The sequence below is a fragment of the Calonectris borealis genome, chromosome 3 (genome assembly GCF_964195595.1).
Source record: "Calonectris borealis chromosome 3, bCalBor7.hap1.2, whole genome shotgun sequence".
NCBI lineage: Eukaryota > Metazoa > Chordata > Aves > Procellariiformes > Procellariidae > Calonectris > Calonectris borealis.
Window position 1 is genome coordinate 2,286,031 of NC_134314.1, and position 18,409 is coordinate 2,304,439.

General features: G+C 45.1%; 2 protein-coding genes across 2 annotated transcripts in view; one reads left to right on the forward strand and one right to left on the reverse strand.

The window, feature by feature from the left end:
- FBXO16 (F-box protein 16) overlaps positions 1-16,106 on the reverse strand; it is a 39,030-nt gene extending 22,924 nt beyond the window's left edge. The window contains exons 1-3 of the mRNA XM_075147985.1: positions 16,022-16,106; positions 9,261-9,403; positions 3,496-3,531 (exon numbers count right to left, since the gene is read on the reverse strand). Of these exons, the coding sequence (XP_075004086.1) occupies positions 3,496-3,531; positions 9,261-9,356 (132 nt within the window). The 5' untranslated portion in view covers positions 9,357-9,403; positions 16,022-16,106. The remainder of the gene's footprint in view (positions 1-3,495; positions 3,532-9,260; positions 9,404-16,021) is intronic.
- Positions 16,107-16,286: 180 nt separating this feature from the next.
- Positions 16,287-18,409, forward strand: part of FZD3 (frizzled class receptor 3) — a 60,265-nt gene continuing 58,142 nt past the window's right edge. The window contains exon 1 of the mRNA XM_075144802.1: positions 16,287-16,410. The gene's annotated coding sequence lies outside the window, so the exon portion shown is untranslated. The remainder of the gene's footprint in view (positions 16,411-18,409) is intronic.

Consider the following 18,409-nt stretch of genomic DNA (forward strand, 5'->3'; position numbering starts at 1 on the left):
GTTTTTTAAATTAATGGGAGGAATTTTTGGCTTGCAGAACACAGTAGAAAGAGAGGCCGAGAGGCAGCACATCAAGGCATCTGCCCTGGGTGCAATACAGAATAAAAGTAACTAGAATAAAACAGAAAAATTAACTGAGAGATGTTAACCCTTTCACAGTTTAACCATCAAAAAGGTTTCAGCTGAAAGACAGCAGCACAATTCCTCTTTTATATGTATCTGGATAGTATTTGGGTAAAGGAGTTGGTGAAGGAAATTCATTGCAAATGCCTCCAGCAGGCTCAAAGCCTGCAAATACTCATGCATGGGAACAGCCACGTAAGACAAGCAGTCTGCTGCCACTACACACCACCACTGCTTCCACTCTGTGCAGCAATACTACTTGTGGAGCTGAGCGCAATCTGAGACAGCCAAAAAATTTTAGAGGGTCCCATTGCGCGTCTTGGATGCTGCAGGTGACAGCACAGCCACTCCCATGCCCTTTGGGGCTGCCCAGCAGCGCAGAAACAGAGAAATGAAATCCCTTCAGGACAGCTAGTTCATTGTTTCTCAACCTGTGTTTTATGGACCACAACAGCCTGGGAGACATCAAAGATGGAAACAAATAACTAAATGAAAATGCACATACATAGTCCCTGAATGCATGTGAATAAAATCAGGAAGAATAAAATAAACAATGAGCATCCAAAGTTTAATCTAATCTTTATTTGGCTGTAAAGGAAAACCACTGTGGCAATGCCACAGGAGGCAACCTGTTCTGCTTTCCCAGAAGGTTGGATGGTCCTTCAGTGTAAAAAGGTTCAGAAACACTGAGCTAGTTCATCTCCTGCCGCAAGGCTGGATCCACTCTACCTAAACCATTCCTGAAAAGTGTTTGTATAACCTGTTCTCAAAAGACTCCAGCGGTGGAGATTCCACCCCTAAACCCCAGGCAAGCTATTCCTGCGGTGAATTATCTGTAGTATTGGATTTTACTGCTGTCTAAATTGTGCCTCCATCATTGCAATTCAAGCCCATGTTTTCTTGTCCTATCCAATGTGAACACAGAGATCAGATCATTCCCTTCCTCTTTTAAGACATCTTTTGTGACATTGGAAGGATGTTATTATGTCTTTTCTCCATCTTCCCTACTTCCTGTAGGGATTGTTTTCATGTTTCTGGACCTGAGACTGTTCTCACAAGTCAGTGTTCTCAGAAGGATCTCCAGTTGGTCCTCAGCTTTCTCAAAATGCAGGGACCAGAACTGGGGATGGCACTGCCTTTCAGATCACCCTTTGGGATATTCCCCTTTATTACAATTATAAGACACTGTCAGCTTATATTCAGTTTGTGATCCACCATAATTCCCAGCAATTTTTTATGCGAACTGCTGCATACTTGGGTTTTCTCAGATCTGCAGTTTTTGTAAATGTCATTCCTACATGCAGCACTTCTCACTTGTCCTTATCAAACTGCAGATCATTTCATTCTGATTTCTAATCTCCAAAGTTCATGAAATCTCTCCAAGCCTGGTATCATCTGCAGATTATGTATTTTCCATTCCATCATCCAGATATTGCTGAAAACGCTTAACAGTTCTGGACTTAGGACAGACTTCAGCCTTCCAGTTTCATAATAAAGCATTTACAACTACACTGAATACGGGTTCCCAGCCATACAAACCCACCCTTCGGCAGTTTCATCTAGTCCATACTTCCTGAGAGTACTTTGAGAAGGTCATGTGAATCAATGTAAAAACTCCTGCCCAGAGCACTGTGATTTCTTGTTTCTCTCAAACTCAGAGTGCTCTAGGCTTTGCATACCAGATATTATAATGCCACAGGCTTTGAAGGGAGTTAAGAGCAGCTTTTGTGCTTTCTGCACCCTTTTCATTGGTATGATGGATGACAAGTGCAAGGAAAATTAGCTCTGAAGGAGCGTGATGAGAGCTATTGATCTAGTGTCATATGAAGGGTCAGAAATTTAACCTTTCAGGAGATGATTCAGCACTCCTATGTGTGTTTGGAGGAAGGTTGTTGCCAGATTCGGGCTCTTTTAGTGGGGGTTCTAATGAAAACATTTTTGCCCTTTTGCTGGTATATTCCATGGGCATTTTAAAACATCCAACAATTTTCAAGAGACAGGTTTTAGGTCTGTCAGTTACTGACTATCATGCTAAAAAGTGGTTTTTGAACAATAATCATTCAATTATTTTGTTTTCTTGGTGTCCCTGAAATTCCTTATTATCAAAATGCGTGTGTGTCAACAAGTTATGGAAAGCATATTTCCTATAAAGATTAATAATCCTTATGAGTTTAAAATCAGAATACTTGTAAAGACCAGTTCATATGCAAAAAATATCCATGAGTGGCCTATTAGGCATACAGAATAAGCATCATAGTTCAAATAAAGTTACTGTGCAAATACTCTTTATCACAAAGTGCTGATAAGGAGCATCATTTCTATATTTCTGTTTAGCTTGTGTATTATACGTGACCACATAACTGGTTCTGTGGTTCCATTTATAAAGATGTGCACAGGGCTCGACCATACAGTTACTACCGAGCCATATTAATACATTCAGCTGAATTCACTCATTTATTGCAATAAAGTCCCTGAGTCTGTATTCCTGTTTGCATAGGAGACTGAGTAGATTACGGCTGCTTTCTCATAATAGATTTTGCTGTATAAAAGAGAAAGCACAATGCAATATTTAAGGGGCGAGCTTAGGACTAGGGCAAATCTTGTGCCATTGCATGCTCTGGGTAGGTCAATTAGGGTTGTATTCCTTTCAAGCAGCCAGCTATGACTCCCTTCATAGGCTATGGAAAGAAATAGGCATCTCTAGAGGGCTGATCTTTCATCCTACATTAAATGAGATGAAATACCCTCTGGAAGTACCGCTTTCTCTCTGTTGACTCTACAAGGAGCCTGTGATGACCAGACCAGCCAGGCTTAAATATTATGTTTCAGACATACACACCCAGCCAGAGAAACCGCACCCCGAATGCCTAACTTGCAGTCATTTGTGGTTGGGGCAGACAAATCCTATCTCATGTCTTTCTGTGCCTCATTTTTTTCATCTGCAAAACAGAGTGACAGCAGTTTCCTGTCTCACGTTGGAGCTGTGAAGGTAATGACAGTAAGAAATTGTGAGGTGCTCAATGATTACTGTATTAGGAGCCATATGTGTGCATTTGGGAGATAACATGTCATTTATTAGAGGTTTCAAAGACCTGCTAGCGGGCAATGGCAAATCTAAACATTCAGTATCTTCTTTGAAGACTTCACAGATGGAATATGATTTTCCAAGTTCAGAACTTACAGAATGTGGGCACTGAGGGAATTTACACCTTTACCTTCCTCAAAGGTAGAGCAGTTACAGCTCACTTTCACATCCGGAAAATGAACCCCTTTTTCAAAATAGGATAGGTTTTACATTCTCATTATAGTAATCTCTTGATCAGTTCAGAAATCTAGCTGTATTTAAATATATATTTAAAGAGAAAAGTTTACCCATTTTCCAAGCAAGGCTCTTCTTTCTTCAAATACCTATAAAACATACACACACAAATAAAATTTTATATTTAAAGGGGATTCAATATGTCCTAAGAAAAATACAGATTGAAAAACAATCTACAAAATACAAACAGAATCACTGAATGGAAGAGCTTGGAAGAAACCTGTGGAGATCCTTTAGTCCAAACTCCCTGCTAGGGTCAACTAAAGCAGGTTGCTCAGGGCCATGTTCATGGGTTTTGAATATCTTCTTGGACGGAGACTCCACAACCTCTGTGGCAACTTGTTAACAATGTGTGACCACCCTCACAGTAAGAACATTTTTTCTTATGTTTAAATGGAATTTCCTGTATTTCAATTTGTGGCTATCACCTCTTGTCTTTTCACTGGATGCCACCAAGAACAGTCTGGCTCTGTCTTCTTTATGTCCTTCCATCAGATATCTATACACATTGATAAGGTCCTCCATGAGCGTCTCTTCTCTAAGCTGAACAACCTCAGATCTCTCAACTCTTCCCTATACATCAGATTCTCCAATTCCTTAATCATTTTTGTGGCCCTAAACTGGCTTTGTTCCAGTAAGTCCATGTCTGTCTTGTACTGGGGAGCCCAGAAACGGACACACCATTCCACATCTGTCCTCACCAGTGCTGAGTAGAGGGGAAGGATCACCTCCCTTGACCTGCCACCTATACTCTTCCTAATGTAGCCCAGGATGATGGTGGCCTTCTTTCCTGGCTCGTTGTCAACTTGGAATTCACCAGGACCCCCAGGTCATTCTCTCCCAAGCTGCTTTCCAGACAGTCAGTCCACTTCTCTAGCTTGTCAAGGTGCCTCTTAATCACTGGAACAACCTGCTCAGGGATATGGTAGATTCCCCATCGCTGGAGGTTTTCAAGGCACAACTGGACAGGTGGCTAGATAATCTCATCCAGGCTCCCTTTCCCACGAAAGGTTGGACCAGATGATCTTTTCAGGTCCCTTCCAACCTGGGCTGTTCTATGATTCTATGATTTATGAGAGCACAAACATATGGTCTATCAACTACTCCTCCCAATTCTGTATTGTCTGCAAACTGATGGTGCACTCTGCCCCATCATCCAAGTTGTTAACGAAGATTTTAAATGATCCTGGCCCCAGTCAACCCCTGGCGTACTCCACTAGTGACTGGCCTCCAGCTGAACTTCGTGCTGCTGATCACAGCCCTCTGAGGCCAGTAAGTCAGTCAGTTTTCAATCCACCTCACTCTCCATTTGTACTTCATCAGCTTGTCTATGAGGATGTTATGGTAGACAATATTGAAAGCCTTACTAAAGTCTGAAAATCAATCAGTTTTCTTGGACCACTCCTCTCCAGGACCACATCCCATGTGATTCTTTCACATAAGTCCCTTAAGAGGTCAAAGTCTGCTCTCCTGATGTCCGGGGTTGTGATCCTGCTATTTGTCTTGTTCTTTCCTCTCAGTACCCTGAACTCCATCATTTCCTGGTCACTGCCACCAACATTGTCCCTGACCTTCACATTCCCAACCAGTCCTTTCTTTGTAAGTATGAGGTCCAGCAGAGCATCTTCCCTTGTTGGTTCCTTGATGACCTGTGTCAGGAAGTTATCATCAATGCACTCCTGAAACCTCCTGGATTGCACGTGCCCTGCTGTGTTGCCCTTCCAGCAGATATCAAGGCAGTTACAGTTCCCCATGAGCACCAAGGCCTGTGAACGTGAGGCTTGTTCCAGTTGTCTAAGGAAGGCCTCATCTACTTCTTCTTCATCTTCTTCAACTCTACAGGCTGGTTGCTGTGGAAGGTTCCTCTCACTGAAGAAGACTCCCTAAAGTTCAAGGGCTATGTGTGCACGACTGTGAAGGACAGCTCTGCAGACTGGCTGCAATGTGCTACCTCTCATCTCCAGCTCCCTTCTTTGCAGCTGCTGCACACACGATGTGCCAACATAGTGCTCTGCTCTCTTGGGCGTATAGCGATGCGTCGTGTCTCATGTGCTTTGGTGAGACCAGAAGCTGGGCTTCCCACCTCTTTACTTTAGAAATTCCAGATCTCCTGAGTTGGAGACGTTGGGTGCCTGAAATCTCCTAGAATGGATACAACATGGGTAGCTATCACATAGCCCTGGTGATGGCTTCAATCTTAACGCAGCAAGACCGTTAGGAGTAAGATAGTAAGACCAGTCTTTGTTCCCTGGCCACTTTACAGTGACAACTAACAAGAAGGATGATCAGTATCAAAATACAGCGGAGGATTTATGATGTTGACCTTTATCCATAGGGAGCTAGACCTGAAAGCACTAGCACGTGGCTTCCCACTACCACAAAAACTGCCTTCTGTACTCAGGATTGTGACCTGGGAAGTGAGGAAATGCTGTAGATTATTTTTCCAGAAGACAGATCAAAGTGGAAAAAGCCCAGCTTATAACTGCACATAAAAACAGCTATTAACCACAACTAGGAAAACATGCTTGATCATTATAAACTCCAAACATGTTATTGCTATGACAGCCTGCAAAGAAGGTTCCTGCAGAGAAAGACATTATCAGTGCTGATGTCTGGTACAGCAGCTGACAGCATTAGCTCTGTCTCTCACAGCAGGAGTGTCTCTTGCGAGGGGTGGAAAATGACATTTCTTTTATTGGTATGTTGACAGTTATTATTTGCTTTATTTGCATGTGGGACACTTGGCAAAGTGAAAAAAAAAAACCTAACAAGGTGAACTTGGAAAAGGATTTGCTACAAGCAAGTGATGAATAGTCAAAGATCTAAGTTTTGGGTTGGATAATTCAAGTGAAGCAGGGAGCTATTTATATAACTGAAAGCAATGTTAATGGTCTTTGATCAAAGAAAGACACATACTTGCTTTCAGCATTCTTGGAGATACATCTGAGCCAACTCTGTCAGAAAGTTCTGCCTACTCCAGGCACTTGGAAGCATTAATTAGCAACAGAATGGCCCAAAATTGGTATAATCATCCACTGCCTTAATCAAGCCCATGTTTACTGTCCTCTCCTCCAAGGCCTTGGAGTTATACCTATAGTGTGCCTAAGCTGGCTGGCTTTGGACGCAGCCTGAGGCCTAGGTTGCTCCTGAGATCTGCCATCTCACAACCATGTCTTCAGGTGATTTTAAATAAGGTCAAGTTCAAGGCTGTCTGGCAAATCCCTCCACCTTTTGCTGCAAATGCCACTGGGGGCTCTTCTACCCCACACCTGAATTACTGCCCAGAAGAAGGCAAATCATCTCCCGACTTCCAGTCCTTCCTTAAAGGCAGCACAGCCCTGGACTCAGCAGGACTGACGCTGAAGTCTGTCCGGTTCTGCTGCGGGCGAGCAGGCTGCCCCGTCTCCTACCTTTACTTCATCCTTAACTGTAGTACAACCTTGGCATATCTAAGACTCCACCTCTGGTTTTCTGACCATGAATGCTGCATAATTCGAGGTTTCCTAATCCTGGCTTCTTGACTTTGATCTCTCCCTGATGGTGATCCTGGCTTTAAAACAATCAATCATGACTGCCCATGTCCCAGTAGTAATGCCCTGGATAGTCTTTTCTGTTCTAAGAGCTGCTGTAAGGGCAGAAAACCATAGATGGAGGCAGCAGGACTTGGGATGTACAACAGACAGGAGAGAGCTGGGTCCTACCAACAATGCAGACAAGTGTACTCTTGAGCATGTTTGAAAATCCAGGGAGATCTACAGGAACTACTAATGGAGTACCCCCAGGATTACCCAAAATTAGACAGGACGCAAATTTATGCTACTAACTGTTCTTGGGTCTGCTCCTAACAATGGTTTAGATGGAGCTTAAATGCTACTGCCTTGGATCAGCTCTGAATTCCCACCACTCCTGCCCCTCATTGCCTATTCTACTAACAAGTACGTTTCTTACGCATCTCTTCTCTCTACGCCTTCATCTTCTCACTGTTTTCACGTACCTTCCATCTATAAATTCTTTTCTGTCTTCATGCTTTCTCGTAACTCAAGAGTGCAGAAATGAACAGAGATATGATTGTATGAAAATGGCGCCTTCTCACTCACTCGCTGCCTATATATCAATTGGATTATCTCCTGATTTCAGTTGTCAGCAATATTTTTGTTGCAACTATTTTTTTTTCTGCTAACACTGCAGAGCAGTATAGTGATATACAAAAAGGAGTTCCAGGCAGGTCAACGCTTTAAAACCTGCATCAGAAACAAGCAAACACTTTTTATCATGAACTTCATCACTGAGCCCAGGTCTGGGAGATTACGGTAGGTTCTTTCTTACCTGGAACATCATTAAGCGTTGGAGTACACAAGAATCCAATATGAGCTCCTAGAAGTTTTGCTGCAGCCCAATGCAACATCAGACTGCCTAAGGAGCAGAGGAGTAAGAAGGTAGGAAAGGGTGGTTTTACCCGCATACTTATTTCTAGTTAGATCATACTTTATTGCACAGTGACGTGCATCTGTAAAAATATATTTTAAAGAGTGTAGGAAACAGACATTAAAATGATTCAAAGGCTGGAGAATATGCCAGATTGAAAGGACTTCAAAGAGCTCAATCTGTTTAGTTTATCAAAAAAAGTTCAAGTGTTGGCTTGAAGCAGGGTAAAAGTCCTTCCACAAGGGAAAAACAATGGTTACAGAAAAGTTTAATAAGCTAGCAGGGGAAGATTTAAATGATGGAAGCTAATGCTAGAGGTATTCAGACAGGAGACAAGGTTTCATCTTTTCATGGTATAGGGGATTAATCATGAGAAAATTATTAGGGAATTGATGAAATTTTCATTTCTTGATAACCCCAAAGGAAGTCTGGATACCTTCGTGGAAGATATATTTCAGCCAAATTCTAGTTACTGAAATCAAGACTGGGAGAACCGTGCAAAACAAGAGGGCCCAAGAAACCCAGGAAGCCAGACTACATAATGTAATGACCCACTCTGGATTAAATTCTATGCATCATCAACAGAAATTTAAACTGAATTCTGAGGGAGGAATATGCTCCTGGTGATACATGAGTCAAAAACCCCTCGGTTATGTTAGCAGATCCCAGATATAGTATACAGAGTGGGAGGTTAGGAAATGCATCTTGTTATTTATAAATTGAGTGCATCACTTCAGTTTCCAAAATATCAAGCTAGCCTCATCACTGCCAGATTTAGCAGAGAAGCAGAGCATGGGTACTAAGGTCTCTCCTATGAGCTGAGATGGAGCACATCAGCCACTCGGAAACCTACACTGACACTCAGTTTGCTCTGGAGTTAAACTAAAGTCTTCTGGAGCAGAAAAAAGAATAATTTGGCAACTTTCACTAACAATTGAATACACTTTTTTTTTTGTTTAAAAACAACTGATTTGGTAAGATAAAAATACTCGAACTAAATAGTTCTATGCTTTAAACAATGTACATTGGAACTTTCAGTTTTTACATAACGTATTAGTTTTTATATATATGGATACATAATAAAGACTGTATGCATGTTTGATATATACATACTTCTAATAGTAAACAAAATCTTTAAGTTCTTATTCCATTACTCATGACCTACACAGGCAAAAACATAAGTTAAATTTCTCTAGGTCTTGAGAATTTGTGAAGTGAACCTGAGAATTTGTCTTGGGATTTGAGAATATTCAAAACCTGACTGGACAAGATCCTGAGCAAATGCTCTAGTGGACTTTGCCTTGAGGGGTTGGACTAGATGTTGTCCAGAAGTCCCTTCCAACCTCAACAATTCTGTGATTCTATGAATTTGACCCATTTGCACAGAACTTGCCTTGTCATTCATGAGTTGATGGTTCAGTGGAGTCCATGTGCTCATCTTGGTCTGTAGCTTGGGGCCATCTACGTTTCTAGGAGGTGCAAATGCCATAGATACAGGATATGGTGGGTCCTCTCACGTCTTGTCGGCACCAATGGCTACAACAATTGAACAGAACAAAGACCAACATTCTCTCTGTGCTACTCCATTACAGTACATTAGTGAAAAGCAAATAATTTTAAGAAGGAATCCAATGATTTCATAGCATAGCAATGATACAAGTAAAATTATCTGAAAGTCAGTTAGAGTAAGGCCTTTTATTTTATGTACCCACAGTAACTGTGACAGTAAAGGCCAGATTTCCTCATGGAACCTCTGTGCACAAATGTCATATAAATAATTAATAATTAAGCAGATCCTTCCCATCACAAATGTTATTGAATATGCCTTTGATTTTTGCTGCATGAATGATCACAACAGGGTATTTGCAGTGAGCTAGAAAGTACACAACATTTCTCTTTCCAGTTGTTGGCACTCAAAATTGGACATAACTTGTGCATCTACTCAAGTGACACTAGCTAGGTTTTTACTAATTTTGAGGGGCATATAATGCCAAGTCTCAAAGGGCCAATTTGTTTCTGTAACACTTAGCTGAAAGAATGAAATCCAGAATGGTTCAGAATTAACTGAAATCTCTCAGGGTCCTGTGTTCAGGCAGATTGGTTTTGACGGTTTGGGCTGACTGTGCTGCTCTTCTAAGTAAAAATTTCTATGTGAAGTAAATTGGACATTTAACAAAATTTTGCCTTCCCTTTTGTGACACCACGTAACTCGACTTTGTTCAGACAAAGTCATTTCTTCATAAATTCTTGCCCAAACTTAGGAAAAGCTTTTTTCCTTCATCTTCTATCCTGCAGCTGGATTCAGCAGGATAATGTCATTGCTCACCTCAGGCATTCAATTTCCAGACTGGAAGCCTAAGTTGCAGCAGCCTGAAAACCAAGTAATTTCTTTACCACATTAAAAAAAATCTCAGTTCCCTGCATATAGTTATTAGGCAATTTTTCTGTAAACACTTCACATCGTTTTAAAGCTTCATGGTGGCAAGATGAATAATAGGACTTTTGGAACAAAAGAAAAGCCAAATTCACTAAGTAACTGCAATATTGTGTTGCCAGCCTACCCTGAACCCAAGCACCTCAAAACCCACCCAGCAAAAGGACCTTTCTAGCTAATACAGCTCTGAGGCTCGCAAGACACATCTTCGTGAAAGCCCAGTCCCCCATTCCTTACCCAGACAAAATTCCTGTCTATATCAATGGAAGATTAATCTTCAAAACCCACTGCAGGATCTGTCTGGGCATATCACCTTTTTGATTAGTTTTTCCTCCCTTTCTTTTCTAAGTTACTAGGAATCAAAGAAATAGAAAGAAAAAAATGAAAAATCTGTTATATCTTTCTCTCTGCATCTAGTGATGTAATATGGTTCGTGGTTAGGAAATGAGTTCATTACAAGAGTCTGAGCTCTCTCTCTCTTTTTTTTTGCTAGAGATCCTTAAATAACTTATTGTCTGCACACTGCAATTTTAACTTCCCACAGAGAAGCCACTGAGAGCTGAAAGACTTACTAAGGTTTCAAAGCCCCACATTCTGTAGCTGGCCAATGTTAGAGGCTTCTTGTGCAACTGAGTAGGTGCATTTGGGATACGCATTATGATGGGATCACTTACTGGGTGGTTTTTGTTTTGTTTTGTTTTGTTTTGTTTTTCTGCAAGGCCCCTGCCCTTTTCCATGCACAGAAATACAACATTACAAGCTAGAGAAATAGCTCCACTGCCAAAAAAACAGGTTCAGGCAACCATGTCCTGTTTTTCAGGGACAACCTTCTACATTAGTCACAAAAACATCAGTTGTCACTGCAGCACACTCCCAACCCTGGATTCATGTTCCAGTTTCCCTACGCAGACATGCTTTCTTGGTGCTGGAGCAGCTGGGTTCACAAAGCACCTATGCGAACTGGCGCGTTAGCAGCTCGCAGCCCAAAGAGACAGTTGTGCCTCTGGACCCACTTGTGCGCCTTCTGTGCCAAAAATGTCACTCAGAACACACCTGGCAGAAGTCACATTCCCAGCTGCCCATGCCATAAAACTGCCTGAATTGTACTTGATGTTCAAGTACGATGTGTAAACAGGGCTGCAAAGGCAGGTACCATCAGGCAAAAAGGTGAGCGTAGCCAAACATTTTAATTTTGTACACGATGTCCGGGACTGCCATCCCTCCCTTGCTACCCCTTTCCTAGCACAGCCACACAACCACCATCCGCTCTGCTCCTCATCTCCCCAGCTGCACTCAAAATCACGATGAGGGAGGGAGGCAAGCCCAAGTTTAACCTCAGCGGCATGCTTTACAGCATGAATTCTTTGGTGAAGTCAGGACTGTGCAGTGTCACTTTAGAGCATGTGTTTTACAGGGGTTCCTCAAAGGCACACTGTACATGCTTGGACTCAGTGCCCTTACTTATTAGGTGGCCTTGAATTTCATGGGACGCATCAGAGGAGCCAGCAGCGTTAGAAAATCTAGAAGCACCTTACCTGTAACATGAAGCGAGCCTAAAAATTGGACTGCAAATTCTTTATAGGCCTTCTAAGAAGAGACTTGGTTTACCAACTACAGTTTAGCTACCTGTTCCCCAAAGGAAAACCTGCGCTTCTTGTCTTCACCCTGAACTCCCTATCCCTGGCAGGATTAACAGCTAATCTGGCTTCTTCAAGAGCCTAGAGTAACTCTGATCAGAGTTAATCTATGACATGATACTGAGGTGGCCTGCAGCAGCTTGCTCAGTACGCATTAAAAAGCAGCTGGTGTACTGTGCAGACCAGCGATTGTCAAGCTGTTTAGCCAGGGCCCCACTTTTCTTCTGCAATAGTCGTTATCTTTGGACTGGCTGCCCAAAATAACATTCCAGAGATTGCTCCAGCTTGTTCTTCATGTATCCTGGGATGAAATTCATCAAGCTCAGCTGATCTGAAAACATTCAACCAGCAAGAGACATGAGATGAGGTCAACAAGGAATCAAGCTTTAAATATATATAAGGAAAATGTTGGTTCACTACCCAAAAAGGAAAAGCTATCGGCACATGATACTAAAAAAATTATCTATTATCCTTCTTCTAGGAAAAATAAAAAGGCAATGTGGGAGCAGGTGGCAGGCATAGTAAATACCAGTGTAAAAGAGATTTGGGGGAAAAGACTGGGGAAAGACCAAGTTTTATGAGTATATATAGTGTTTTCAAGCTGGTTGTGTTTGATTAACTTCACACCAAGTTGCTCAGAGATCTCCAGCTGTTTCAAAGCAGTTATCTTACAGTTTGCAGAGAGCAGGTGAGCCTGGCAGAGCTCAAATGTTAAAAAAAAGCAAAACTGCCTGGGTTACTACAGCCAGAGAGTACCTAGGAATGGTTCACAGTTCGAATGAAAGGATATATTGAGTGGGGATCCAAGAGATTTGTGCTTTTTGAGATGTATGAAGAAGACATACATTCATTTCACAGGGCAGGAAAGATGAATGGCGTTGTCTAACAGCGAGACAATTTCAAGACTGATCAAAATCCTGCTGAAGCCAACAGAAAAACTTTCACTGATTCCAGTACAAGTTGGGTCAAGCCCTTGGTTTAAAAAAATGTGATTGCGTTTAAGAAAGATTAACAATACATAATGATCATATCATACTAACTAAGGGCATTGGAATAATTTCCTTTAGCTGGGTTAATCTCTCCTTAACCCTCTGGAATGGCATTCCAGAGGTTTGTGCAAACCATACTCAAAACAAGTCCTTCAGAAGCAGACCCGCTTTATTAATGTTTTTGACCACATCTCTATAGCAGTAAGCCTTTGTGGTTCAACAGAGCCTGGTACACTCAGAGGTTTAAGGATGCGTTTTGCAGAGAAAGAGACTCATCGTGTTAATCCACGTGATGACAATAGCACGGTCGAGGAGTTCAGTTGCGAATAAACAGAATTTAACTGAATCAATCTCAAGCTCAGACAGGAAAGTAATTTTTATTGTAAATTATTATATCGACAATAAACAGTGTGATGATTGATGCTATGAATGTCTCAAGTTGTGCCAAGGGAGGTTTAGATTGGACATTAGGAGAAATTTCTTTTCTGAAAGAGTGGTCAGGCCTTGGAACAGGCTGCCCAGGGAAGTGGTAGAGTCACCATCCCTGGAGGTATTTAAAAGCCGTGTAGATGAGGCGCTTAGGGACATGGTGTAGTGGCATGGTGGTGTTGGGTTGACGGTTGGACACGATGATCTTAGAGGTCTTTTCCAACCTTAATGATTCTATGATTCTATGATTCTATGCTTTAAACAGCAGTAACAGAAAAACAATCTAGAATGTAGGACAAACTATAGGGCATTCAAAATGGAAAAATTCAAGAGGATAGCTCTGGGTGGAAAAGATAATGTGAAGCAGATCCTCATATGTACGGGGACACCTAGAAAAATGGCAAAAGGAGAAGGGCAGGCGGCTAAGTGCACAATTGCAATGATTTACAACAAGGAGGCCAATACTACGCTCCTCCTTTCCCTCTAGCTAGCCCCTAATCCACAAACTGCAAAGCACTGATATCATCCAGCCTTCCACATTTGTCACCTGCACTTTGCATAGTGACGCCCTGTCCTCAGTTAACACCTCCACTCCGACTGCATGATATTGCCAGTGTTCCCCACTACCGCATCAGTCTTCTCACGGTTGTCCCCAGTCCCGTGGAAGGCTCTATGACCCTGACACAGATGTTTGCCCAGCTGGCTTTGAGGATCTCTGTGGTACCAATGCTACAGCATCAATAAACCCCAGAGCATGGCATCGCCACGGTACTGATAAACGCAAACACCTGCAGCACCTCGTGCCACTGATATTTCTGCCTCTCCCCAGCACCATCACCTCCGTGCACCCTGCCGTGCATGAGACCAACACCCTTATCCCTGCCAGGGTGTGCCAGAAATATCCCTGTGCACCCAAGGTTTGAGTACCCCTTACGATCCCCCTCACCCCAGGCAGCTAATAACTAACTCTGCATTCCTCCCTGCTCCATGATGCCCACCAAGGCATCAGTACCTCCACATACCATCCCAGAGGTGATACTCTCCAATGACCAATGGACCCAAAATCCCTCGTGCTCCTCCATACCATTGCCCCCTACCAATGCCCTTGCTATGCTGCTTTAACTTCCATACCATTCTCTTCATAACCATGCCTCAAAGCTGCGTCAGAGGAGGTTCAGACTAGATATTAGGAAACATTTCTTGAAGGGTGGGCAAACATTGAAACAGGCTTCCTAGAGAGGTGGTTGATGGCCCAAGCCTGTCAGTGTTTAAGAGGCATTTGGACAAATCTCTTAATAATATGCCTTGACTTTTGGTCAGCCCAGAAGTGGTCAGGCAGTTGGACTTAGATGATCGTTGTAAGTCCCTTCCAACTGGAACTATCCTATCCTACCCTACCCTACCCTACCCTAAACCTATCCTATCCTATCCTATTCCCTTTACGCCACAGTGTCACTCAGCTCCAAAGGACCGGTACCCTCTTTGGTCTCCAATAAACCCAGCAATCTCTCCTCCCTGGTGGTGTCACTACCTGACTGCTCTCCCCTGTGTCCCTGTTACAGATGTTCTCCAGGATCTGCTCTGAGCCCAGAAGCACTGATTCCCACTCGTGCTCCACATCAGTCTCCTTGTGTCCTGCAGGGCCCACATCCTCCCCGGAGCTGTCACAGCACTGCTGTGTCCAATGACATTACATAGTCCAATGACATTACACCCAGGGGAACGGATCAGTATTGATCCCTAATACCTATTCTCTCCTAAATAAGACAACAGCAAGGTCCCTTTTATCCCTGGAGAACAAAGCATTTCCCTTTCTACCCCAAACCTTACTGGATTTATATTCTGTTATGCAGTTGGATGATCCACGATGTTCTTACCTCAAAGTCCACCAGAACTTTCCCAGTCCTGCAGCACACAGTGTTACACTGCCCAGTGTCCCCATGTCCTGTGATGCCCCAATAGCTTCCCCCATCCCACTTTAAAAGGCAGTAGCAAACCCCAGCTCCTCAGTACTTGTGTCCATAAATACCAGTGCTTTTTCCACCCATTTACCAAGTTTATACTGTTTGCATGGTGTCTTTATGCACTGTACCTTTGAGCGTTAATATTTCTAAGCACTCCTTCCATTCACACACTGAAATCTCTCCTGGGACCCAAAGGCAACAATCTCCTTGGGCCCCAGGCCTGACAGTGCTGACAGATGGGCAGTCCCCAGGCGCTTTGTGCCTCAGTGTCCCTCACTGTAGCGTTTATAACTTCTCCACTGGGTGCATCGGAGACCCCCTTCCTCACAGCATGGGCCATGCTTGGTGCACACTGGGGTCCTCCATCTTCCCGTCAGACTCCCTCCCTGCATCCTATTGAATCTGTACCCCCTCCACATACCCTACAGAGTTTGTGCTCTCTCTTTCCGCTGTCCCTCTGTGTCCCACTGCATTTGTATCCCCCTCCCCATGCCACACTGCGTTTGTCCCCACAATGTCCCACAGCATTTGTCGCCTCGTGCCCCACTGCAGTTCTACCCCCTCCCCACGCACCCCCTGCCCACCCCCCTGTGCCCCACGCTCTCCCAGAGGATCCGCCCACCCCGTGTCCCCTCAGACCTCGGTCACTCCCGAGCTCGGGGCCCCCGCGGCCCCCAGCGCCGGGCCGGGCCGCCCCTCACCTGCCTCCTCCCCGCCCGCGGGCGGCGCGGCCTACTCCTCCCGCAAGGCCGCTTCCCGTCGCTATGGCAACCGCTTCCCGCGCCCGCCCCGGGAGGGCGTCAGCCAATCAGATCCTACCAGCGGGGGGCGGGAAGGCAGAACGGCCGGAGGTTCCGATCTACCTAGCAACCTGTCCGGCCCCTTCTGATTGGCTCGTTCGCTTCGGCAGGGAGAGGGGCGGGGCGCGGTAGGGCGTGACGGCGCGAGGGGGCGGGGCGGAGGCGCGGGGCGGGGTGAGCGCTGCGGCGGGGTCGGGCGCGAGGAGGCGCGGCCGCTGCCTCCGCCGCCGCCGCCGCCGCCGCCACCTGAGGGAAGAAGCGGGGCCGCAGCGGCGGGACCCCGCGCTGAGGTAACGGCGGGGACATGGGCCCCGGGCGGCGCGAAGCGGGGCGGGATGTAAAGATGGCAGGGGTTTTCCCTCAGGGATGTCGTTCTTTCACCCCTAGAGCGGCCGCCTCGCTCGCCAGGGGCAGAGACACCCGCTCCCGGAGACGGCGCTGTGGGGGGCGGCCATGAAGCGTCCTCTGGGCGGGGGAGTGAGCGGAGCGGAGGGTTAAGTCCCCCAGTCCGATGCGGTGGGCGCCCAAAGGGCAGGGGATGCTAGTCCTGTCCTCCGCTGAACAGCATGGAGGTGCTGGATCCACCCCCTCTCCCTCAGCAGCGCCTCGGGACTGGGAGATGCTGGTCCCGTGCATTCCCCTGTCCCTACCAGTGCGCTGGGGAGCCAGCAGAAGGGGATGCTCGTCCCATGCATTTCCCCTCCTTTTCCCGTAGCAGCTCATCGGGGACCCAAGGGGAGGGGGGTGCGAGTCCCAGGTATTCTCCCACCCTTCTCCTCGCAGTGCCCTGGGAGCCCGGGGGAGAGGGGTGTTAGTCCCATGTGCACCCTCCCCCTTTTTCCCCTTGCTGTGTGGATCCAAAAGGAAAGGGGACACGCTGGCCCTCTTTCTCCTAGGAGTGCACTGGGGACCCGAGGAGGAGGGGATGCCATTCCCCCCTCCACATACACACACCTTTTCTTCTGCAGTGCGTTGGGGACCCAAGAGGTTGCTAGTCCCACACTTCCCTCCTTTCTCTTCGCAGTGCGGTAGCAGTGACCCAGGAGGAAAGGGATGCTAGTCCCATGCACACCTCCCTCGCCCTTTTCCCTTTGCAGTGCAGGAGGGACCCAAGGGGATGCTAGCTCTATCCACGCACTCTCCTTTTCCTTTTGCAGTGCAGTGGGGACCCAGGGGGAAGGGGTGCTAGCCTTACGTACATATGTATCCTTCCTTTGCCTTTGCAATGCAGCAGGAATCCAGAGGATGCTAGTCCCGTGTGTGCACTTGTTCCTTTTGCCTTCATAACAACACAGTGAGGTTTCAAGGGAAAAGGGGAAGCTAGGTCAGTCTGCACCCTACCTCCTCTTTCAATCTAAGGCATGATAGCTAGCTCCCCCTCCAGTTCCTTTAGCCTGCCATGCAATATGAACTCAAATGGAGAGAGATGCGAGACTTGTCCCTCCATATACATGGAGAATCTCACCAGAAAGGGTTTCTGCCTTTCTGTCGTCCCTGCTGGGAGTGGAGCAGGGACTGTCATGGTGTCACTGTGTGGAGGGAGAGGGCAAAAGGAGATACTGTGCGTCTTTCTTCATTCTGCCCTGTAGTACAGCGAGGAGGAGCATGGAAGAGTGGGAGAGTGTAGCATGTGCCCTCTTTCCTCCGTGGTCTCCTAATTGAAATAGAGAATGTGGGGATTATAGCGTGTTCTCCCTTAACACGTAACAGAAGTGGAACAGGGGAGTACAGCACTGGAGTTTCTTTCCCACTGACTAATTAAAATGGAGTTGGGAGAATAATGTATTCTCCTTTTGTGCCTTCATGTGGGTGGGAATGGGCTGGGGAAACGCTGCCAGTGCTTGTATGCAATGAGTGAGTTCCTTTCCTTTCTCCATGATCAGAATTGGGTGGGGAATGACTAAGGTGACATTCTCCTCTTGTCTTCTTGCTTGTACAGGAGGAGTTTAGTTTGTTGTTTTATTACCCCATTTCTCTGGGACAGATAACTGTGAATTAATCCACCTACATACTTTCTTTCTAAAGACTGATGACTTTTTTCTCATTGCCTCCCTCTCATTGCTCCCTTAGTAACTTTAAAATTTGTTTGGGAAAAAAAAAAAAATCACTTGTGGGAGTCAACCCTTTCATTTCATGATTTTCACTCTTTATAATAGTCGTCTATGTATGTCTTAATCTATCCTTTACAGCAGGAATTGGATGGACTTCTTATGATTATAAATAATGTATAAATCTGTAACCACACTAACAAACTAGCTGTTTCCTACCCCTTTTGCCCGCAGTTTTTTT